Here is a 25,445-nt window from a genome sequence, read left to right as displayed (position 1 = left end):
TACTGTCTTCACAGACGTAATTACTTGATATTGTAATTCATGTCTATATTCTCACAAAGACAAATGTGTATTGGGGAGTCTTGCCTTTACCATGTGACGAGCTACTGCTATTCCTGACCCGTGAGTCCTGGAAATTGAATCTATATAGATCATTTGGACTGAAGCAGCACATGCTAGCTAGAAATCACTCTATATTTGTTGTAACAGTCCCACTATCTCAAAACCCTTTCTTTCCCTCTTCCAGACTGATCTAATATTTCTAATAATACACATAGAAAAATACACTGTAACAAACTACACTGGCCCTCTGAAGTCTATATTGTAAAATTTTAGAATAATTATTCTATAAATTGACATTCCTTCTCTATGTAAACTATATAAACAAAGTGGACATAGACACTTAGGGATTTGTTAACAAGTAACCTATCATTTACTAGAGGAGGAGTGTAGTGTTAAATACATAAAATTCTCCTTTCCTCTTTTCCTTTGTGTTCAGGTGACTTTTTGTTGGCTGTTTAGGTGGTGTACTAGTATATATATGTGTGTGATTTTTTTGTAGTATGTTTCAGGTGACTGAATATATATATATTTTTTGTAGTATGTTTCAGGTGACTGAATATATATATATATATATATATATATATATATATATATATATTTGTGTGTGTGTGTGTGTGTGTGTGTGTGTGTGTTTTTCTTCTAGTACATTTTCGATGCCTGAGTGCATAAAAGGAATAAAGGTAAAAAACATTTGCTGATGGGATGAGCACTGATCTGAGAGCTGAGAAATGTAAGTACCCTTCTTTGCTCTACCACCACCTAGATATGCAACCTTAAGTAAAACAAGTTACCTTTTTATTTCTTTTTTTCCACATCAAACCCCTACAAAGATCTTTTCTGACGCATTGTTTCCTTATCTGAGGAAGAGGACTAATCCAAGGTCCCAAACCTCCCCTACTTTTTTCTTTTTCTTCATTTGTTTCTATATTTGCTTTCTTCACATTTCCTTTTCACATCCAATATTTTGGTCCCATGCTTGTCAGCTTCATTTGACAAATATGTACTGAATGCTTGCTATACACTAAAGCCCTGTTCTGAGCATTAGGTATAGAGTGATTAATAAAACATACAGAAAGACCTATGCTCATGGGGCTTATTTCATTCAAGTGGGGGAGACAGATAATAAATAAGTTTTTAAAAGTAAAATATATCAAATAGTCATAACGCTAAAAAAGGATAAAGTGGAGGGAAGAAGAAATAAAATGTGGGAGAGAGTGGTCATAAGTTTAAAGAGTGTCGTCACAAGGAGGAGGTGGCTGATGTGTAAAGGCTTGAAGAAAGGGAGGGAACCTATTATGCATATCTGGGGCAGATAGTCTTGGCAGAGAAAAGACAAATGAGATTACACTGAGGCATGTGCCCAGCAGGCTTGAAGAATAGCAACAAGGCCAACTGATCTGCTTCATATTTTAAAAGGATCAGTTTAATGCTATCGTAATAATAGATTGAACAGTGGTGAAGGTGGGAGGACTTTGGCTGCTGCAATAATTCAGAAAAGAGATGATGAAGGCAGTGGAAGAAAGACATAAATCAAGAAAAATGCAAGGTTTTAGTTCAAGTTGACATTTTCTGAGATAAAAAAAAAATTGCAGGAGAAACTGTGAGTTTCTTTTTGCAGGTTGTATGGAGCAAGAACTTAGTTTTCAATACATGAACACTGAGTAGTAACCTATTAGAATCCAATGAGAGAGATCAAGTAGCAGAGATAGCTTAGCATGATCCCTTAGCTAGGAACAGGAAAACTGCCACATGATATAATTCTAGGTAACCATTTAAAAGAATGACATAGATCTTTATGTAATGACATAGATCTAAAGAAGGACATAGATGATTTCTGGAAGAACATATCTATTGTTAATAACAAATACCTCTAGGAGGGAGGTGGAGAAGGGTATAGTAGGGGTAAATGGTGATGAACAGAGACTTGGGGTGGTGAACACACAATACAGTGTATCGATGATGTGTTGTAGAATTGTGCACCTGAAACCTATATAATTTTGTTAACTAGTGTCACCCCATTAAATTCAATTAAAAGGAAAAAAATAAAAATATATAAACAATAAATTAAAAATGAAAAAGTATGCATTACTTTCTTAATAAGAAAAACAAGAAACCACAAATCTTAGGTGCAAGACTTAAAACTTACATTACATAGAGCAAGTATATATACATATACTATTATACATAAACTTTACTACACCTCTACAGGATATATAAACTATAAATTCACATTATTATTAACATCCTTCCTACTTCAATGGCTGCAAAATCACTACTTTTTAAAAAATCCAAGCCACAGGCCTCTCCTCTGATATCCTCAATAAACTCACAGAGCTAATGGAAACATTCCAAAGTGAATTTAGAACCTGAACAAAGTACCCAAAGCACATGAACAGACATTTTAAAGATTATAAATGATACCTAGTAAATGAATACATGGAGAAATACTAAAATATAACAGCCATAAACAGAGATATGCTAATTAAAATAAGGTACCTTTTATAATAGTAAAATTATTTTGAAAATTATATCTAATACTATTAATAATACATGAAATTAAAGTAAAAAGTAATAACTGTAAAGTAAACTCTTTTCACCTGATAAGAGTTAAATAATTTTGAAAATTATAACTAATACTAGAGTGCAAAGTGATCCTATCTAATAAAAGAGTAATATGCAAATTGACCATCACTCCAACACACAAGATGGCCGCCCCCATGTGGTCAAAGATGGCTGCTCCATGTGGACACAAGATGGCTGCCACAAGATGGCCAGCAGGGGAGGGCAGTTGGGGGCAATCAGGCCTGCAGGGGAGGGCAGTTGGGGGTGACCAAGCCTGCAGGGGAGGACAGTTTGGGGGGACCCAGGCTTGCAAGGGAGGGCAGTTGGGGGGGACCAGGCCTGCATAGGAGGGCAGTTAGGGGTGACCACACTGGCAAGGGAGGGCAGTTTGGGGTTACCGGGGCAGCAGGGGAGGGCAGTTAGGGGCAATCGGGCTGGCAGGGGAGCAGTTAGGCGTTGATCAGGCTGGCAGGAGAGTGGTTAGGGGGTGATCAGGCAGGCAGGCAGAAGTGGTTAGGGGCAATCAGGCAGGCAGGCAGGTGAGCGGTTGGGAGCCAGCAGTCCTGGATTGTGAGAGGGATGTCCGAGTGCCCATTTAGGCCCCATCCCAGCGGGTCCCAGATTGGAGAGGGTGCAGGCTGGGCTGAGGGACACACACACTCCTGCATGAATTTCATGCACTGGGCCTCTAGTATTTTTATAAATATGATGGGTGCCTTTTAGAAGAGATATGAAATCACTGGCACTAACCCATAAAAATATTCATGGTTTTGACTCAACTTAAAAAAAATGTATCTTATACATTTTTGAAAATACTTTATAAATATTTTAAAATAATTCAAAATGTCAAAAAAGCAAACATATGAAGTTGTTCATTAGGACACCAATCATAATAGCAAAAATGAAAGGTAACTAAAATACTAAGCAATGGGATTCATGGAAAGTAAAATATGTCACATCCACTTATCAGAATGTTAACTACAGCTTCATTAAAACAATGCTGATATTTTATAGCAATATGAAAAATTATTAATAGGATCACAAGTGAAAAAAATTAAGATACAAATACTATGGTTCAATCTCATTAGAAATGTGGACTTGAAATGGCCTAATGTAGAAAGGTAGGTGGAAAAGTAAGCAAAAAATCCCACCAATGTCACTATTTTCTAAAGCATCTTTATATATGTTCTTATTTTTATGATGATAATATTCAGTAGAAAAATAAAGCACTTGAAATACCCAACAAACTGCAATATTTTTTAAAAACTATTTTCTCCTTAAGAAATTGCTAAAAATAGTCTATCATGGAAATTTCTCTAACACATTAAAGAACCCATTTCTTATACAAAGACATCTCATTTAATAGCAAAATAAAATCATGATGAAGCCAAGTTCAAATACCTGGGCTAAAAATAGTTGAACACATTTTTTCCCTCTGAAAATCAGGAGAATACACAGGGTAATAATTCTTTCATACTTACCACTGTACCGAGAAATTGAATGCTCATGTTTCCACCTGCTTCTCGTGAAAGACACTGGGGAAAAAAAGAGATATAAAATGAACTCACATCCACACAAAAATGTGTACCTGAATGCTCATAGCAGCATTATTCCCAACAGCCAAATAACTCAAGTGACCATCGAATGATAGATAAAACAAATTAGCAATGGAATATTATTTGGCCATAAAAAGGAGTGAAGTGCTGATACATGCTACAACAGAAACCAAGCACAAAGGATCACATATTATATTATTCCATTTGACATGAAATGTCCAGAATAGGCATATCTATAGAGACAGGAAATACACTGATGCATTTTGGCCATTCTTTGCAGAAGACTCTCAGCTGCATTTCCAGGTTGTCAATAACTCTGGCCCCAGCTAGCACAGGTTGCAGATTTTCTCTTAGTTTGTTGCCTAAGAATATGCCAAATATCATATTTGGCATTTTCACCAGAGCAAATTATTTTATACCACCTTGTCAAGGAAAGTACTAGAATAAATTTTTGATGACCCAAGAAGTAGAGGGGGAGAAAGTGAAAACTGGAGCTTCATAAACTTGTTGGCACTTAAGAACAAAAGCAATGAATATGTACATAAACTTTGGTATGTCCTATTAAAAATACACACAACATGCTTCCAACTCTAGAGCCGGAGGCCAAGTGGCAGAGATTGCCAATGCCAAGTCTGAGTGGTTAGAAAAAGTAGTAGATTCCAGGGTGCATTAGATAAGTTTGTCCAGGAAAGGGAACCTATCCTCAGGCTTCTTTGACCTGTTCAAGCAAAAGCCAGACCTGGTGCTTCTTTCTATGAGACATCTTTGGAGGAATCATCTGACAAAACTTCAAGAAGTGGCTGATACCTTGGTGCCTAAGTAACAGATACAATAGGAATTCTTTGCAATGTCCCATGTGAAACATTTTGTCAGACCCAAACTCGAGAAACAAGCCCACACTGAATCAAGGAAGAAAAGTTTAGAGAAAAAGACCTACATGTCTATCTCCCAATACTACACTGTCTTGATACTGCTGTTTCATAGTCTTGAAATCAGATTGTATAAATCTTCCAACTTTGGCTCTTGTGATTTGTCAAATAATAGAATTTTTTGGTAGTAGAAAAAAAACCATAAAATTTACTATTTTAACTATTTTTAAATATAAAGTTCAATAGTGGTAAGTATATTTACATTGCTATGAAACAGATCTCAAAACTTTTTCATCTTGCAAATTTAACACACTATACCCATTAAATAACATCTTCCCTCCCCTCACCCACATCCCCCTGCCCCCAGACCCTGGTAATTACCATTATACTTTGTGTTTCTATGAATTTAACTACTTTAGATATCTTATAGAAGTAGGTTCAGTATTTGTCTTTTTGTATCTGACTTATTTCACTTACCATAATGTCAAGGTTCATCCATGGTTGTAGCATTTGACAGGATTTTTTTTTCCTTTTCAAGGTTGAATAATATGCCATTTTATGTACACACCACAGTTTGTTTATACACTTATCCATGGATGAACTATTGTGCATATGCTGCAATGAATATGGCTGTGCAAATACCAGTATCTCCTAGCGATCCTACTTTCAATTCTTTTGAATATACACCTAGAAATGGGATTACTGGGTCATATGGATGCACTATTTTTTTAAGAAGAAACCCCCCCATACTGTTTTCCATACCAGTTGCACTAATTACAAGTCCAACAATAGTGTACAAAGGTTCCGATTTCTCTATGTTCTCACCAACACTTGTTCGTTAGTAGCCATCCTAATGGGTGTGAGGTGGTATCTCATTGTAGTTCTGACTTGCACTTCTCAGATGACTAGCATGCTAAGCATCTATTTATATGCTTGTTGTCCATTTGTACAAGATCACTGGAGAAATGCCCATTCAAGTCCTTTGGCTATTTTTTAATTAGGTTAGGTTTTTTTTGTTAAGTTTAGGAATTCCTTATATATTCTGGATATTAACTCCTCATCAGATATATAATTTGTAAATATTTTCTCCCATTCAATAGGATGCCTTTTCACTGTTAATTATATCCTTTGATGCACAACATTTTTAAGTTTGTTGTCATCCCATCTGTCTCTTGTTGCCTATGACTTTGGTGTTATCCAACAAAATCATTCTTAAGTCCAATGTCAAGAAGCTTTCTGCTTACATTCTCTTCTAGGAGTTTTATATTTAGGCCTTTAATCCACTTTGAGTTAATTTTTATATATAGTGTAAGATGTGTCCAATTTTATTCTTTTATATGTGGCAGATTCATCGTTTTAGAAGAAAAACCTAGCATATATGACTATCACATTTGTTTCCAACTCCCATTTGTCCTCTGCGTTAAAGACTCAGTTAATTGTTAACTGAACATCAACACCTGGATAGCTAATGCACATATTAAATATACCAAATCCACACAGAATTCTTGATTTGTCTTCCCAAGCTGCACCTCCCTGAGGTTTCCCATCTCAGTAAATATTACTATTCATTCATCTGTTGTTCACCCTTAATTCTTTAACTTTCTTTACATCCAGTATCTAATCCAACTGTCAATCTTTTGTGCCTTCCCTCCTAAATATATGTCAAATCAGTTCACTTTTTACCATCTCCACTGCTACCACCTTTATCTAAGTCAAGGGTTGGAAAACTCTTTCTGCAAAGAGCCATATACTAAACATTTTAGGCTTTTTAAGCCCAAAGGCAAAATTGAGGATATTATGTAGCTACTTAGATAACAAGAGAAAAAACCAATTTCACAATTTTTTGTAACATTCAAAATATAACTAAGCACAATTTTTCTGTAATACTTCAATGTCACTCTTTAATGAGATTTTACATATTTCATCTTCAAAAATGTCTCTTTCCACAGACATTACTGCCAAATACCAACATCGATCCACAGGCATGTGCTTTTACTTGAACATACTTGGCAATTGGAAAGGCATTTACAGAATTTTGTTAGATTCTTTTCTTGATATTTGCCTTTAGCATAACATTATACTGCAGTTTAATCACTTCCAATTAAAGGTTAGGAATTGTACAGTTAAATGGATTTTTAAATACAGACATTTCCCCTGCTTTTGCATTGAGGTTTAAAAGATGCTGCTGGAACTGTGGTGGTTGAGGGTGCTTCTTGTTCAGAAAAATTTTAATCTTGGTCCTGAGCACACAAAAAATATCCTAATAAATTTTCCCACTGCTAAGCCACCGAACTGCTGTGTGATAGGGAAAAGCAGGGCAGTAAGATTCTACTTCCAACAAAAATTGCAAAAGCAGCCATAGACAAGATAAACAGGAATGAACGTGGCCATGTTCTGGTAAAACTGTATCTATGGACTGAAATTTGAATCTCATATGCTTTTCATGGGTCATAAAACATTACTTTTCTTTTAACTTTTTCCAACCACTGAAAAGGGAATAAGCACTCAACTTTTGAGCCTTGCAATAACGGGCAGTGAGCTGGACTTCTGGTCTATACCATTATCAGCACCTCTTCTGGGAAGACTGCAATGGTCACATAAACAATTTCTCTGCCTCCACCACTGGTCCCCTGTGGTTCATCCTCCTCACAGCAGTAATTTTAAATCACATTATATTATTCTTCTATTCAAAACTCTTCTAAAGCTTCACATAGAAACTGGAAAAAAACCCACAAAATTCTTTGGCCTACCAAAATGCTATATCACCTGGTCCCTGCCTATTTTATTTTAATTAATTTATTTAATAAATCTTTATTGTTCAGTTTATTACAGTTGTTCCTCTTCCCCCCCCCCATAGCCCCTCTCCACCCAGTTCCCACCCCACCCCATGCCCTTACCCCCCATCCTTGTCCATAGGTGTAAGATTTTTGTCCAATCTCTTCCTGCACCCCCAAACCCCCTTCCCCCTGAGAATTGTCAGTCCACTCCCTTTCTATGCCCATGATTATATTCACATTTATTCTGTTCATCAGATTTTTGATTCACTTGATTTTTAATTCACTTGTTGACAGATATGTATTTGCTGTCATTTTGTTGTTCATAATTTTTATCTTTACCTTTTTCCTCTTCTTAAAGAATACCCTTCAGCATTTCATATAATACTGATTTGGTGGTGATGAACTCCTTTAGCTTTTTCTTGTCTGTGCAGCTCTTTATCTGACCTTCAATTCTGAATGATAGCTTTGCTGGGTAGAGTAATCGTGGTTGTAGGTTCTTGCTGTTCATCACTTTGAATATTTCTTGCCACTCCCTTCTGGCCTGCATAGTTTCTGTTGAGAAATCAGCTGACAGTTGTATGGGTACTCCCTTGTAGGTAACTAACTGTTTTTCTCTTGCTGCTTTCAAGATTCTCTCTTTGTCTTTTGCTCTTGGCATTTTAATTATGATGTGTCTTGGTGTGGTCCTCTTTGGATTCCTCTTGTTTGGGATTCTCTGCACTTCCTGGACTTGTAAGTCTATTTCTTTCACCAGGTAGGGGAAGTTTTCTGTCATTATTTCTTCAAATAGTTCTTCAATATCTTGCTCTCTCTCTTCTTCTGGCACCACCATAATTTGGATGTTGGTATGCTCAAGTTTGTCCCAGAGGCTCCTTACACTATCTTTATATTTTAGGATTTTTTTTCTTTTTGTTTTTCTGCTTGGGTGTTTTTTGCTTCTTCATATTTCAAATCTTTGACTTTATTCTTGGGATCCTCTAGTCTATTGTTGGATCTCTGTATATTATTCTTTATTTCAGTGTATGCTTAATATCTGACTGGTCCTTTTTCATATCCTTGAGGGTCTCACTAAGTTTCTCGGAGGTTTCTAGAAGATTATTGAGTAATCTTATAACCGTGGTTTTGAACTCTATATCCAGTAGTTTGCTTTCCTCCATTTCTATCACTTGTGACATGTTTCTTTGTCTCCGTATTTTGGCTGCTTCCCTGTGTTGATAGAGTGGCCTTGTGCGGTATGTGTCCTATAGGTCCCAGTGGCTCAGCCTCCCCAATTACCTGAGGTGGACACTCTTGGTGCACCCCTTTGTGGGCTGGGTGCACAGTCTTGTTGTAGTTAAGCCTTGATTGCTGTTGATATCATTGGGAGGAATTGACCTCCAGGCCAATTGGCTGTGAGGACCAGCTGTGTCTACAATGGGAGAACTGCTGTGCTGGAGACACCCTTATGGGGCAGGGTTTGCTTCAGTGGGGCTTTGGTGCTCACTGAGTCTGCCCCTTGAGTGTATCGCTTATGGATATGAAGAGTTGTAATCCGGTATAGTCTCACACTGACCACTGGGTACACTGGCTCTTGGATCTCCAAGGAGGTGCAAAGTCAGCCACTGCGTGAAGCCACCCAGCAGGAGCTACAGAGAGATCTGCAGATTCCTCCTTTTGTGTGGGGTTTGGAAGTGCCCAGATGAGGCCCAGCTGTGAAGCAATGCAGGCTGCCGCTACAGGGCCTTAGGCCTTCTTTTGGACGCTCTGGAGCTCTCTGACCCAGCTACAGTTTGTTAGGTTTTAGGTTGCAAGAGGGACAGGCTATTCATATTCAAAAGCCGCTGCTCACAGCTTGGGTGGGGTTGTAAACTGGGTGGGGCAGGGTCTCAGGGAATCACCAGGGTGGAGCAAACAGCAATGGCTGCCAGTCCGCCCTGCCCCAGAGAGGTCCCTGGGTCTCTGTGTCCCTCAGCCCCATGCAGCAACAATGATCCCTGTGAGCACATCTGAGAGAAAGCTGCCCTTGCATTCCTGCCCGATGCCAGACAGTCCAGTTTCTCCCCATATGAATCTGGGTCCCCAGATTCTCAACAGGAACTGGAGTTCAGAGCAATCGGGAGCTTGTCATTCCCTCCTGATTGAAAAAACAACAGCGCACCCAGTCGCCAGACTGGTTTGCATGCCTCCGTACCTTCGCACCTCCTACCAGTCTCAATGCGGTTTTTTCTTTTCTTCTAGTTGTAGAACTTCCACTCAACCAGGTTTCCCTTGGTTCTGGATGATACTTGTTTTGTATATTAGTTGGAGTTTTGATGTGGTTGTGAGAGGCAGCAAGTACATGTGTTTACCTATGCTGCCATCTTGGTTGTTCTCCCTGCCTATCTTTTTCCACTCTCCTAACTATACTCAAGACATTGGCCTTCCTTCTGATCTCCACACAAACCAAGTTTTTTTCCTGTCTCAGGGCCTTTGTACTTCCCATTCCTTCTACTTGGGACTTTCCCCCCTAGATTTTTGCATAGCTGCCTTCCTCTCCTTAACCTTTTGCACTCGGATGTTGAGTGTGACTTGACATGGTTAGCATCGGTAGCAGCTCGTATGTCAAATTGTATTGAATGTATCAATAATTTGAAATATAAAAAAATCCAAATAAATAAGTTTGTATGAAAAGAAACTCCAGTTTTTTATTCTACTGCCGCGCTTTGTTAAATCTGGGGTATTTAAAAAATTAAATCCCGAGTAGAATAAAGGAATCAAGAAAAAAGCAAGCGAGTGCAAAGGGTTAAAGGTCTCAAATCAATATTCAGACAGGACTTCCTACTCACCCTAGCTAAAGCTATCTCCTCTAGTCATTTTCTAGGAATTATCCTGTTTTATAGTCTTCATCAACCTTTTTAGTACTCATATTACCTTTTTTACATATTTAAATGTTTGGTATCTACACCCCTCCTGTTGCCACATAAGTCTTGGTCACTGCTGTATCTCCAGAGTCAATAGCAGCGATTTCCAACCGCCATGCCAAAAGAATTTTTAAGACATGCAATTAGTCAGGGCACTGACCTCTTTTCCCTTAGATTGAAAAAAAAAAAAAATTGACAACAGACAACACAATAGTAGCTGTCTGGTGTGAATGAATCAAAATTATACCTATTTTTTTTGTCCAGCTGGTGTGGCTCAGTTGGTTGGAACATTGTCCATACACTAAAAGGTAGCGGGTTTAACTATCAGTCAAGGCACATATCCAGGTTGTGGGTTGGATCCCTAGTCAGGGCATGTGGGGGAGGCAACCAACTGATGTTTCTCTCTCCCCCTCCTCTCTCTCTAAAATCAAAGGGAAAAAAAAATATTTTTTGGTGTGCTGCAGAATTTTAGTAATTACTTTATGTGCACCATGAGATTAAAAAGGTTAAAAATTTCTGGTCTGGAATACTGTCTAGGTCATATTTGACATTACTTTCTATGTAAGAGACACTAAAAATATAAATAGTTCATTTTCCTTACCCTACAGGGATTAGACTGATACCCAGGAGAATAAAATTTTATAATACATAAAACAGTAGGTTTTAAAAGTTATATTTTAACATTAAAAACACAATTAAATTGTATCAATGAATATGGAAACCATAGATATAAGTACCAATAAGTTGCCCTTAGCTTTACATTCAGTTTAAAGCAGGATACAATTACATACATTACTAGTGGCCCGGTGCACGAAATTCATGCACGGGGGGGTGGGGGTGGGGGGGGGGAATGTGTCCCTCAGCCCGGCCTCACCCTCTCCAATCTGGGACCCCTCAGGGGATGTCCGACTGCAGGTTTAGGCCCAATCACCGTGGGAGCGGGCCTAAACCAGCAGTCGGACATCCCTCTCGCTATCCGGGACCGCTGGCTCCTAACCACTCACCTGCCAGCCTGCTTGCCCCCAACTGCCACCCCCCCTTGCCGGCCTGGTCGCCCCCAACTGCCCCCTGCCAGCCTGTTCGCCCCCAACTGCCCCCCCTGCCGGCCTGCTCGACCCTCAACTCCCCCCCACCAGCCTGCTCGCCTCCAACTGACACCCCCTGGCCTGATCACCCCCAACTGCTGGCCTGCTTGCCCCCAACTGCCCCTCCTGCTGGCCTGCTCATCCCCAACTGCCTCCCCTTCCAGCCTGCTCGCCCCCAACTGCCCCCCCTCCACCAGCCTGCTCGCCCCCAATTGACTCCCCCACTGGCCTGCTGGACCCCAACTGTCCCCCGCCAGCATGCTCGCCCCCAACTGTCCCCTCGCCAGCCTGCTTGCCACCAACTCCCTGCCAGCCTGCTCACCCCCAATTGACTCCCCCACTGGCCTGCTCGACCCCAACTGCCCCCCGCCAGCCTGTTTGCCCCCAACTAACCCCTGCCGGCCTGCTCACCCCCAACTCCTCCCCACCAGCCTGCTCGCCCCCAACTGACACCCCCTGGCCTGATCACCCCCACTGCCGGCCTGCTTGCCCCCAACTGCCCGCCCCTGCTGGCCTGCTCATCCCCAACTGCCTCCCCTTCCAGCCTGCTTGCCCCCAACTGCCCCCCTGCCAGCCTGCTCACCCACAACTACCCCCCACCCCCCTGCAGCTGGTCTGATCACCTCCAACTGCCCTCCCCTCCTGGCCTGATTGCCCCTAACCACCTCTGCCTCAGCCCCATCTCCATGGCTTTGTCCGGAAAGGCTTCCGGTCTAATTAGCATATTACCCTTTTATTAGTATAGATGGCTATCAGCTTCCCCCCCACACACACACACACACCACACTACTGGAATCTATATACTTGAAAAGGGAGAGAGGGAGAGAAGGGGAGAGGGAGAGAGGGAGAGAGGGAGAAAAGGGGTGAGGGAGAGAAGGAGAGATCCCAAAACCTAACATATCTCAGCAATAAGGACTGATGTAATAGAAAATAGGAAAACAAAATTTCATTCAAAACTGGAATTTGCTGTTATATAGGAAACAGGAACATACATGTTTTCCATAGTCTAGGATTAAGAACAAAGTACTCAAATGCCTACAATAAATCTGAAGCATGCCAAAACAAATACGAACTGACCATTTGATAAGCTAATAGCAAAAAGTAAAATAATGTAAAAATTAAGGCTTATATTTTCACGAAATATACTTCATCCTTACTAAAATATTTTCTCCAAATATTTTACCCTTTTTTTCTACTTTAAGTGGCATTTCATAGCTAGATAAACGTTTCCTTCTTTTCTTATTTTGATAGTCTGCTCCAACGGCTACAAAATATACTGCCGCTTTTCTTTAAAGAAAATAATTTTTTAGAAGACTTTGTTAAGATAATAATTTTAACATTTGTTAAATTATTCACATAATAAAAGCCTTAATTTTTACATTATTTTACTTTTTGCTATTAGCTTATCACATGTTAAATCAATTCATATAAAATTAGCAAAGTTGCTCACTGAAAAAAAAAGCAAAAGCATTCACACACAAAAAACAAATGTTCTAAAAATATCTCCCGAAGATAATAAAATCAGAGGCAATTTCACCTTTTAAAGAGTAATCTCACTGAACAGTAAGAGGAAGAAATAGTAATAGTTTTCTTTTTCCCCTCACTGATTTCCAACCTGATAATACGTTGTAAAGGCCATTACTATGGGATTTGTCTTATCGGTCTCCAGTGCAGCTGCTGGTATTATTTTCCATGTTTACTACAATCAGTGTTTACACTATTCAAAATTCTCTTCTTCTGGCAGCTACTAAAGATCATTTCTCGTTAACAGATAGATGTGTGGGGTGGGGAGGGATTCAGAAAGACATTTTCCTATTATATTAAACATTTAAAAGCAATGCCAAATCATAAAACAAATGCCACCAGAGACAAGAAAACTGCTAGGACTACATTACAAAAGCAGGTAGATTTGCATCAAAATTAAATTTTAAATTATAGTTGTACTTACATCCCAGCTGTTAAATTGTGATGCAAGTTTTTGAAGCCTAGTGAAAGGAGTTATTTCTGTTCTACTGGTGGGCTTGTTTCAAAGATGTGTAACTGTAATTGATGTTTTCAGGAACATGAAAAGATGGTTAATAATTACTCTTTCATTTCCTACTTCTTTAGAAAAAAATACCAACCCCTGCGTATTCTAAGTTATATATTTATGTATCCTATACATTCTAAATGGATGGTTTCATATTGCATTGATGTTTCCAGAGTAATCACATGCATACAGGACAAAATAACAGCTAATTCCTTCTAAAGGGGTAGAGGTAGGGAGAAGTATCTAAAAAACATGGAAAACATTTCTTTTGGAACTAAAAACGTCAGATGATTACTTTCAAATCAAAAGCATAAGCCACTTTAATATTCTAATTAAAATACTTTAACTTCTATACATATTTACTAGGATTAAAACTAGTTCTCAGCGATTATGGGAGTTATTTTAAAAGCTGAAAAAAGGAAATAGCTTATTTTTAACTTCACTTTTTCTTTCAAGTGATGTGAAAATCAATTCATTTTCTTCAAACACAGAAAATTATGCTTAAATTTTAAAAATCTATTCAAATTCTGTGTGGACAAGCATTTGCAAATGTATCACAGATAGTTATGCAGTCTGAAAGCACAGTAACATCTCTTCTATCATATTTATGTTCTTACAGAATATTCCTTATTGGCCCACTGAGCATTTTAAGTTATCATGTTATAGAACCTATGTAGCACTGCAACCAATTCACAAGTAACCCATTTAATCTGGTATTCTGTAGTAAATAACATGAGGTTCCTGGGACACTATTCCAAATTTGTCTGCTTTAACATAGAAAATTAGTTCCACTTAGTTGAATATCAAAGACCTATTCAGTGTAGAATGCAATCGTGCTGTAATCAGCTTTGTACTGTTATATATAATAAAATTATCTTCTCTTGAAAATATTTAAACAAGAATATGAGAAATAAAAAGAAAACAGGCTTCAAAGGTACACCATGAATAGCTTCACAGCACACAAATGCAGAAATTGTTAGACCTTAGCAGGATCTCAAGATATTTTCAAAAGTAGTTAGCTACTCTTCAGGCCTGTGGACAACCTGCTGTGAGCAGGTGGATGGAAGAAATCATTCCACACAAAGAAACAGGCCAATAGCAGTTAGTCGGCTCTGCTTGCAAATGTTCAAACAACATGACTACGCAAAGTGAAAATCTAGTGTGTAAAATGCCAATAAGAAACAATATATTAAACCTGAGCAGACAAATTATGTTGTAAGAAATGAAAACTATTTGAGTTATTCAAAGTAAAATTGAAGAGCCTTTCAAGTGTAAAAAAAAATTACTTCGCAGGAATAGTCACAGTAATTAAAAAAAAAGTTATATTCATTCAGCACGCTCCACACTATGAAGGTGCTAGGGTATATGAAGAAAACAGCGAGCTCAACACGTACAGAACACAGCAAATCACTCTTCTGTTTCAAAATAAGTGTAATTCATCTACTTCTAATTTTAAAAGATAAAAACCAAAACTGTAATAACACATGAGGAAGCACTAAAAAAAAACAAAAAAATTTCTCATCTAGTTGACAATCTTTTAAAATTTTAATTTAGAAGCTTAACAAAAATTAGTACCATTTAAAAAAAATGGAATGATTTCCTGCATATAGTATATAATTTAAGTGTTGGGAAGGAAATAAAAAGATACGTTGTGTGAAACTATTACTAAATTAGATTTTCTATTTTATTTAATTTTAGTTAATTTAAATACAGAAGCAGTGTAATATATTTTTCTGTTAAACAAAACTTCATTTTTAGGTAGGACTACATTTTACCTTTAAGTTTTCCATTATGTAAGCTACTAGAGGCCCGGTGCACGAAATTCGTGCACTGGCAGGGTGTCACTCAGCCCAGCCTGTACCCCCTCCAATTTGGGACCCCTCAGGGGATGTGGGATCGAGTCGGATATCCCTCTCACAACCCAGGATTGCTGGCTCCTAACTGCTCACCTGCCTGCCTGCCTGATTGCCCCTAACTGCTCCCCTGCTGGCCCGATCACCCCCAACTGCCTTCCTCTGTTGGCCCAATTGCCCCCAACTGCCCTCCCCTGCTGGCCCGATTGCCCCCAGCTGCCCTCCCTGCCAGCCTGGTCATCCCCAAATGCCCTCCCCTGCTGGCCCAATGGCCCCCAACTCCCCTCCCCTGCCAGCCTGGTCGCTTCCAACTGCCCTCCCCTGATCTTGTAATGACATGGGGGTGGCCTTCTTGTGATGATGTGGGGGCACCCATTTTGTGATGACATGGGGGTGGCCATCTTGTGACAACATGTGGTGTCCATCTTGTGATGATGCAAGGGCGAGACACCACCTAGGCTTTTATTAGTATAGATTGTTGTTGTATACATGTCAGTCACATGTGTCAATTCTGGTATCACATTAATCATTTTTATATTGTTTCATGGATATGTTGAGTTAAATGAAATGAATTAGTAAAATTAATTTCACTTGTTTTTACTTTTTTTTTTATCCTCACCCAAGGATATTATTTTTCCATTGATTTTTAGAGTGGAAGGAAATGGGGGGAGGAGAGAGGGGAAGGGAGAGAGAGAGAGAGGGAGAGGGAGAAGGAGTGGGATACATCTACATGAGAGAAACACATTGACTGGTTGCCTCCTTGACCCGAATTGAACCCTCAACACTTTGGTCCATGGGCTGATGCTCTAACCACTGAGCACCCAGCCAGGGCTGTTCTTACTTTCTTAATGTGGCTACTAAGAAACTTAAAAATTGCATATTTGGCTCATATTAGATTTCTATTAGAAATGCTATTTTATTCCACAACTTTTTAAATTGCTAATTTGGAAATCAGAATATATTTTTCCACAAAATAATGAGAGATTATTTTTATTTCTCAGCCTAGGCCATTAAGATCTATCTAATAAGCATAATTACTAATGGACTCTACATTTGTAATGAAAATAGTTAAAAAGTTATTGTAAATGGGTAAAAAAAAAAAAAGTAAAATTTTATCATTTTATTTTCTTTGAATGATGATATTTGAGGAAAACTTGTTTTAATTATTAGATAAAGAGCTAGACAAAAAGTTATAAAAATTCTGAAGAGTACCTAAGTGTCTTCAAGATGTTTCAATGTTTCTATCCCCAGTTCTTTATTATCAACTAGAGGCCTGGTGCACGAAATTCGTACATGGGGGGGTGTCCCTCAGCCCGGCCTGCACCCTCTCATAATCCAGGACCTCTGGCTCCTAACCAGTCACCTGCCTGCCTGCCTGATTGCCCCTAACCACTCACCTGCCTGCCTGTCTGATCACCCCTAACCACCTCTGCCTCAGCCCCTGCTGCGTGACTTCATCCAGAATGACGTCCGGAAGGTCATTTGGCTGTCCAGTCTAATTAGCATATTACACTTTTATTATTATAGATAGATTACTTTATTTCAAAATATATGACCCTCCTCCTTTCAAACAGATGCTTCACTGCCTCTATACTTGAAGTTACTAACAATTATTAGTGACCCTGGGTGAGAGAGGGTATAAACAATGTGTGCACAAGCCTCTGAGCAAGAGAAATCAGAAATAGCCTGAGGTGGGCCTTTCTTTACACCTATCACCTAATGAAAGCAAGTAGGAAAGACATTAACTCAACTGGAAAAGAACACACTTTGATAAGATCCTTCAGTGAGCAGGTCCCTGGGAGCCCTCTTGTTTTTCTTTGCTGTCACAGAAACTACAGTGATTCTGCATCTGCAGAGATCAAACAGCCATGTCATCTAGTAGAGTACTGTATATGCAAATGTTGAGAGATCAGGAATTAGAAAGAACTGATAAAATGGCCAAGAAGGCCATCTTATGAACCTGGCTTAATTCGGTGAAGGCTTAGAAGAAATAAAATCTAAATCTTAAAATCAAGGTATGGATAAAACAGATTTATTTGTGAAATTACAAAATACAGGGTGACTACCCATTCATCCTGTCATCCACAGTTATTGAGTCTCTACATGTGCTAAGAATTCAGCCAGGCAGTGAGAATTCAAGGTCAAATCAAAACTAAAATAGGTGGTTTAAAACAATTAAAATAAGTTAGTAACCTATAAAATTAATTATCCAAATGATGGTACATGCCCAAATACAATTTCTTTTTAAAGAAATTAATGGGTAATATTAGTCTTATAAAGTTTAATAATAAAAAAAACCAGGAAAATAATTAGACAATGGGATCTGATTGAATGAATAGACAGCAAATTCCTAAAGCAAAGGTATTCCCCAAGAATTTCATTATCTAATCAGATAAAGATATTAAGTGTTACTACGTATGTAGTCACAGGAATTCAGCAATAAAACAAAATATTTACTTATTCTTAAGTATGATTCTAGACTAGGATCCCTGGTAAAACATGCTAAGAAACTGTGAAACCAGGAATCACCCATCTTTCACTTGAAGAGATTATGAAAGAAGTTAAAAAGGGAAATAATCCAATCAGAGGAAAATAAGTTTCACTCATATGTGGAATCCAATGAACAAAATAAACTAACAAACACAATAGAAGCAGACTCATAGAACAGACTGATAGTTGTCAGAGGGGAGGAGTGTTGCAGGGCTGGGTGAAATAGGTGAAGGGATTAAGCAAAAACAAACAAATAAAAACACACACACACACACACACACACACACACACACACACACTCAAACACAGACAATAATATGGCAATTACCAGAGGGAAAGCGGGGTGGGAGGTAGAAGAGGTAAAGAGGGGTTAAATGGTGATGGAAGGAGACTTGATTTGGGGTGGTGAACATACAATATGACATACAGATAATGTATTGCAGAATTGTACACCTGAAATCGATATAATTTTATTAACCAATGTCACCCTCAATAAATTCAATAAAAAGAAAGGGAGAGATGGAGGAGTTGAATTCTGGTTGAACACTTGAAGCTATGTGAAAGGGGTTTCATGAGAATCACTTGGCTTTCCATGTATCTCCTGGATTTTGAGGGACACATAGAGAAGATAAGCAATCCTTTAGGTGACAGAACAAGAAGAGTAGATTTGGTGAGGCAAGGATCTAGTAGTATAACTATTTCTGTGGCTCACATGTTGGTCCTGCAGAAGAGATCCAGGCTGGGGCACTATGAGAGACCCTGCCCAACAACAACACCTGGAAGGATAAAAAGCAGGATGCTGGGGCAGCTGGAAAAGACAGCACAGGCATTAAGGGTTCTGCAGGTGAGGCATTCCCCCAAATCTACAAAAGTGTCCACTAGCCAGCTTGGGACATTTGTCAAGCCCTAAAAGAATGAACAACAGATTACATCTCCCAGGGTCAACATAGTTCTTCCTGCTGTGCACCTCTCATCTTTACCCCATACTGCAACTTTGAAGTGATCCCAGATAGAGGTAAGATGTGGGAGAGGATACAAAGAAAGAAAGAAGAAAGCACCTCCCTCATCTTCCCTATAAAAACTTCTTCATCTAGAAGCTTTACCAGTTTTGACATTATAATGAACTAGAATTTTAAACACACTCGCTCCCAAATAGACTATTGCTTGCTTATAACCTGATAGCAAGTTTACACACTGAGAATTATGCATAATATTATACAGGGGAGGAAAAAAATAAGTTAAGACAATGGGTTTAAAAGAACAATTATAAGAAAGTTGCTTCTATTTGTACTAAAAAAGTTCCATTTATGCAATGAATTGGCTAGACTATAAAACAGATGGGGAAGGGCAAATATTGGGAAGTACTCTGAATGCTTTTTCAATAACTAAATAAATCCTGTTCCAGTATGAGATACCACTCCATGCCCATTAAAATAACTATCATAAAAACAACAACAACCAGAAAATTACAAGTGCTGGGGAAAATGTGGAGAAATTGAAATTCTTGTGCATAGCTGGTGGGAATGTAAAATGGTGCTGCTGCTATGGAAAACAGTATGGTGGTTCTTTAAAAAATTAAACTAGAATTACTATATGAACCAGCAATTCCACTTCTGGGTATATACCCAGAAGAAAACTAGGGACTCGTATTTGTACAGCCATGTTCATAACAGTATTATTCACAATAGCCCAAAAGTTGAAACAACCCAAATGTCCATTGACAGATGAATGGATAAAAAAATTATGGTATATACATGCAATGGAATATTATGCAGCCTTAAAAAGGAAGAAAGTTCTGATACGTGCTAGCACATGGATAATCCTTAAAGACATTATGCTACGAGAAACAAGCCAGTCACAAAAGGACAAATACTACATGATTTCATTTATATGAGGTTCCTAGAGTAGTCAGATTCATAGAGACAGAAGTAGAATGGTGGTTGCCAGGGGCTGGGGAGAGTAGGGGGTAGAAGGTAATTGTTTAGCATTACTTTCCTCTGCACAAAGTTTCAACGGTATCGCCACTGATAAGTGAAAAGCACAGACTCTTTAACCTTTCATTCATAACTTGGCTCCTCCAATCTATTTCCCATGCTTATTAGCTCACATTACTTCCCTACCTGCACGCTTCCCAATCCCATTTCACGAACATGCTTTCCTAAGTTGTATCTCAACTATCATCTGATACCCTTGTTTTGCAAAACATAAACTTTTTAAGTAGTAAGGATTCCCTAAAGATAAATGAAAAATGAGAGAGAGTGATTGGCAGAGAATTTGTGAAAGCAGAATTTCATATAAATGGGAAAATCATCATTTTGCTTATATTTAATTGAGAAACACTTCATAGAAAACAACAGCCTTTTAAAGAATATTGGGGCTGGAAAGGTGAGAAGGTAGCTAGCAAGTAAGTGGCAGAAAAACATGACTCTAAGTAGTGCTGGCACAACTGGTTATCCATTTTAAAAAGTAAAACTGGATCTTATAGCATAAACAAGAATCAATCCCAGAGAGATTAATTGTGAAAAAAAGCACAATTTAAAAGATTTATAAGAAAATATAAGCAACATCTTTATGAGCTTGAGAGTAGAAGAGGGTTTTTTAATCCAATACAAAATACACAAACCATAAAGGAAAAGAGTGAAAATTCTGATATTAAATCTGTGATTTAAAACTTCACTTGGATAATTTAAAAAGGTAAAAACACAAACTAAAAACTGGGAAAAGTTTTTTGAAACACATATAAATAACAAAGGATCACAATTCACACTATATAAAGAACTTTTATGAATCAATAAGGAAAAGACACTTCAATATTTAAAAATAAGCAAAAACCATGAACAGGCATCTTGCAGAAGACAAAATAGGACTGTCAATAAATATATTTTAAATGCTCACTGTCATTAACAGTCAGGGAAATATACGTTAAAACCACAAAGAGATACCATTTAAATCCACTAGTCAGGAAAAACTTAAGTAAGTCTAGATATCAAGGTTCACTAGGATATGAAGAGCAATTGTTAAGGGCACAGATTTCTGGGTTCAAATTCTGGCTTTTTCATTTATCACAGAATGCCATAGGAGAGCAATTTATCTCCTACATGTCTCAGTTTCCCCAACTACAAAATGAGGAAAAACACCAGCACATGTGTAAAATACATTATTATTAATATCATCATCACTACATTGTGCCCTTGACCGGAATCGAACCCAGGACCCTACAGTCTTCAGGCTGACACTATCCACTGAGCTAACCCAGCTAGGGCTCCCTTTTTAATCTAGATGGTGGGAAAACAGGTTCATTGCATTAGTCTTTAGCTTTTGCACTCGCTTTTTTTCTTGATTCCTTTATTCTAATGCTAACCGTGTCGAGTCACACTCGACATCCGAGTGCAAAAGGTTAATACATATTGCTTTGTGTACATAAAGCATTTAATAATAAAAAGATTAAATGTCTGTGCAAAAATCCAGGAAAAAAGAACAGCAGTTATTACTGTAAAATCGCTTGAAATACCTGTGGTAATATCCATCCTATTGTTCTCCAAATTTACCATAAACAAGTACAAGAGAAATCCAAATGCACTGTAGTAGTAGCTCTGTAGTTAATCTGCTTAAAGGTACTGAGCCCAGGAGGTCAGCATAGAGCTGTGGTCAGCAAACTGCGGCTCTTTGGCCCCTTGAGTGTGGCTTTTCCACAAAATACCATGGCCTGGGCGAGTCTATTTTGAAGAAGTGGCATTAGAAGAAGTTTAAATTTTAAAAATTTGGCTCTCAAAAGAAATTTCAATCGTTGTATTGTTGATATTTGGCTCTGTTGACTAATGAGTTTGCCGACCACTGGCATAGAGGAAAAAAGGAGTTAGGAATGAACCTTGAAGATCTGCCTATGCTTAAGGGCAGGTGGAAGAGAAATAAACAAAAAGCACTTTGAAGCCACCAAAAACTATAGGAAAGAACTATTCCTATAGTTCTTTCTCCTATGGTTCTTATAAATCTACGAAAGGCCTGGTGCACGAAATTTGTGCACAGGTGGGGTTCCTAGGCCTGGCCAGGGATCAGGGCCTATCAGGACCATCTCGCCCAGTCCCAATTGGGGCCGGGCCGGCTGGGGCCTGCCAGCTGCCACATGGGGCCTACTGGGCGGGGCCAGAGGGATGGGGGGAGGGACCAGGGAAGGTTGGCTGGCCATGGGAGGTTGGCTGTGGGAGCGCACTAACCACCAGGGGGCAGTTCCTGCATTGAGCATCTGCCCCCTGGTGGTCAGTGCATGCCATAGCAACTGGTTGTTCCAGTGGCTTAGGCTTTTATATATATAGATTTGTCATACAATGCTCTTTATTCTGACTGGTAACATTTTTCAGACAAAATGATTTTCCAACTGTTCCTCTAACTGTTAGAGTCTAACATCTCCTAAGTTCTCTCTTTGCCTCCAGTCTCATTATTCTTCAATCTACTCTCCACAATGCAAAAAAAAAAAAAAAAAAAAAGCTCTTTCTAAATTCCAATTCTGTTCATACCATCACTCTTTAGTGGCAATTCTTCCATGGGTCCCACTGGCTAAGGATAAAGCAGAGTGAACACTATAATTAACAAGGCTTCAAATGACTTGGCCTCCTACTTACCACACTTTTGCTCATCATTTGCCAGCTCAATCTCTGATTACAAAGTTTTAAAGTGGTGGTTCTCAAATTGTGGACCCTGGATCAGCAGGATCAGCATTCCCTAGGAACTTATTAGAAATGCACACCTAGGCCAGACCTACTAAATCGGAATAACTCTGTGGGTCAGTTTAATAGTTTAAGTTTAAACAAGTCTTCTAGTTGGTTTTGAAGCACACTAAAGTTTGAGCATCATTGGCTTAAAGCATGAATGAAAGGTAAATTTCAAGAACTCTACTGGAAATAAAGGTATTATTTCAAGAACTCTATGGGAAAATTGGAAAGTACTCTTGGCATATTGGTTAGAAGCATAGAGTCTGGGGTCACACTACCAGGATTCAAACTTCTGCTCAGCTTCTTCCTGCTTTGTAATCACGGAGCAGTTCTTTAGCTTGCCTCAGCACAGGGTAATGTTTAGGAGCACAGGTCCTCAGTAAGACTGCTTGGATTTATGGTAAATCCTGGCTCTACCTTCATTACCTGTGGGTCCTTGAACAAGTCATTTGACTTTCTCTGAGCCTCAGTTACTTCACTTAATGAAAAAGTATAAATAATAGTACTTACTTCATGCAATTTTTGTGAAGATGAAAAGAGTTAGTACTGTGCTTAGAACTGAACCTGATACATAATAGGCACTATGTGTTATTATTCTGATGATAATTGTTAGTAATTTCATAGGGGCCTTGTTATTTTTTGGGAGATAAAAAGAGTCAACTAATGCCCACAGAAAGTAAATAAAATGTACCTGTTCTGATAAGGAACAATTTTCCTTACTTGACTTTTTAGGTACATGACTTTTTTTTTTTTTTTCAGTATAGCATTCACTTCCCCCAGTTTATTTCCTTCCAATGAGAGAGCACTGAGCTAGAAGCAATGACCTCTCCAAAAAGTCAAGGGGTCTGCCTTGAAGCGTTATTTATTTCACATTAACTTTTTTCTTAAACAAAAACTTACAAGAATAAAAATGAATTTACTGAACCATATTCCTATAGTCCAAAAAATACTTCTGGGGATTATTGTAAATACATATCCAGTGTTAATTTAGCTGGAAGCTCTACTTGTAAAAGTGACATTAAGATACATATCCACATAGTCTTGAGAAGGATGCTGAAAATATCATGATACAAAGATCTGGACAAGAGAACTTTGTGTGTCTCTCTACTCACTACAGAGAGGCCAGACTATGTCCCCCAGCCAAATCACAGGGAGGCCTGAGCCACAGCACCTTCGGTGCAGAGCATAGTCTATGGAACATAAACAAGCATAACAAAACCATGCATTCAGAAGACACACTAACTAGATCTAAGTGATGCAAAATTATGCAGTGATTTTTTTCAAGGGTCCAAAGCATTTAACATCATATTTAGAATATGAGAGAAAATATACTGGGACAGGTCATAAAACCAAATTTTAAATATGGGGCTCATTACTGAGAATTTACTGTTCCTTTGAATCAAACAGGTTGAACCTGGCTTGGAAATTAGTTTAGTCATCAACTATTTAGCAGGGGTTCTGGAATCCTCTGCTGCACAGTCTCTAATAGAGATAGAGGGACATATGAGCCTGGTGTAGAGCAGTCTCTATCTGTGATTTTCTTTATTTCTTTAGGTTTTAAAAATCTATTTCCTGTGTAAAATCAAGTTAAGAATATGTCAAAACACTTTCATAAAAAAAAAAAGATTGGGAATTTAATGCTATGGAGGGATTATGATTTTTACTTGCATGTGACAGCCACATGTTCTATTGTGTTTGTTGGTGTGTTTTTTTTCTTTCTTGGAACTCTAAACCTCAACTATGAGGTGAGCTGAAGGAATTTGGTAGAATCTCTTTTCACAGCTTCCTACTTTAAAATGGAGGTCACAGAATACAAAGAACATTTAATCAACCCTGGTTTTCAAGACATCTCCTCAATGCAATAAATTTTATATTGGGGGTAAAAGAAAGGTTAACAAATTAAGATTACTCAATTTTTAAAAGGTATCAACGTGCTATGGCAAGTAAACATCACATTTCTGATAATCTGATACTACACATTTCAATTACACAGAAAAGGAAGGTAATGAAATCAGTCATCTTTTACAACTGAAAATCCACAATGGCAAAGAAAACTACTAATCTAATATTTTTAGAAAAGCATGCAGAATGCGTTATCTATAACAAAATATAATACACTAACCTTCCTGAGTTGTCTGAAAAAAGAAAGCAGTGTTTTCTCTGAATAAGAATTAACTCAAGATTCTCTAAAATAAGAAAAACTGTTTCCAACCATAAAATGTACACGATAGATAAAATGCAGCTTTTCCCTAGCATGTCTGTAAGTATTAACCACACAGACCTTGAGAAGGATCTCTGACATAATACGGTCCTCTAGGTAAATCATCAGAACACTTACCTGTATCGTCCTCTGAGTGCCATCAACGTTGACAGACAATAAGGGTGAAGCCAGGTTCCATGTGCTGGTCACATTTAGTTTCGACCCATCAACTTCCACCTGTTGTGACACCAAATAAGACTGTTACCAGGAAGAAAGACAGAAAACTGATCTCAAGTTCATTGCTACATGCAAAGCAGCAGCCATTTTAAACAGATGGCTCCCAAACAACCTGTCATGTTTACTGCTCCCACCATGA

The 25,445-nt window shown here is 38.4% G+C and overlaps 1 protein-coding gene across 6 annotated transcripts in view; it reads right to left on the bottom strand.

Annotated features, from left to right (window-relative positions):
• PCCA (propionyl-CoA carboxylase subunit alpha) overlaps positions 1–25,445 on the bottom strand; it is a 381,582-nt gene that overhangs the window by 57,247 nt on the left and 298,890 nt on the right. For all 6 annotated transcript variants that reach the window (XM_054719911.1, XM_054719917.1, XM_054719915.1 and 3 more), the window contains 2 exons: positions 25,208–25,306; positions 4,104–4,157 (listed from right to left, as the gene is read on the bottom strand). In XM_054719911.1, the coding sequence (XP_054575886.1) occupies positions 4,104–4,157; positions 25,208–25,306 (153 nt within the window). The remainder of the gene's footprint in view (positions 1–4,103; positions 4,158–25,207; positions 25,307–25,445) is intronic.

Source organism: Eptesicus fuscus, chromosome 8 (assembly GCF_027574615.1).
Source record: "Eptesicus fuscus isolate TK198812 chromosome 8, DD_ASM_mEF_20220401, whole genome shotgun sequence".
NCBI lineage: Eukaryota > Metazoa > Chordata > Mammalia > Chiroptera > Vespertilionidae > Eptesicus > Eptesicus fuscus.
The sequence above is the reverse complement of the archived record's forward strand: the minus strand, read 5'-3'. Positions and strand labels throughout refer to the sequence as shown.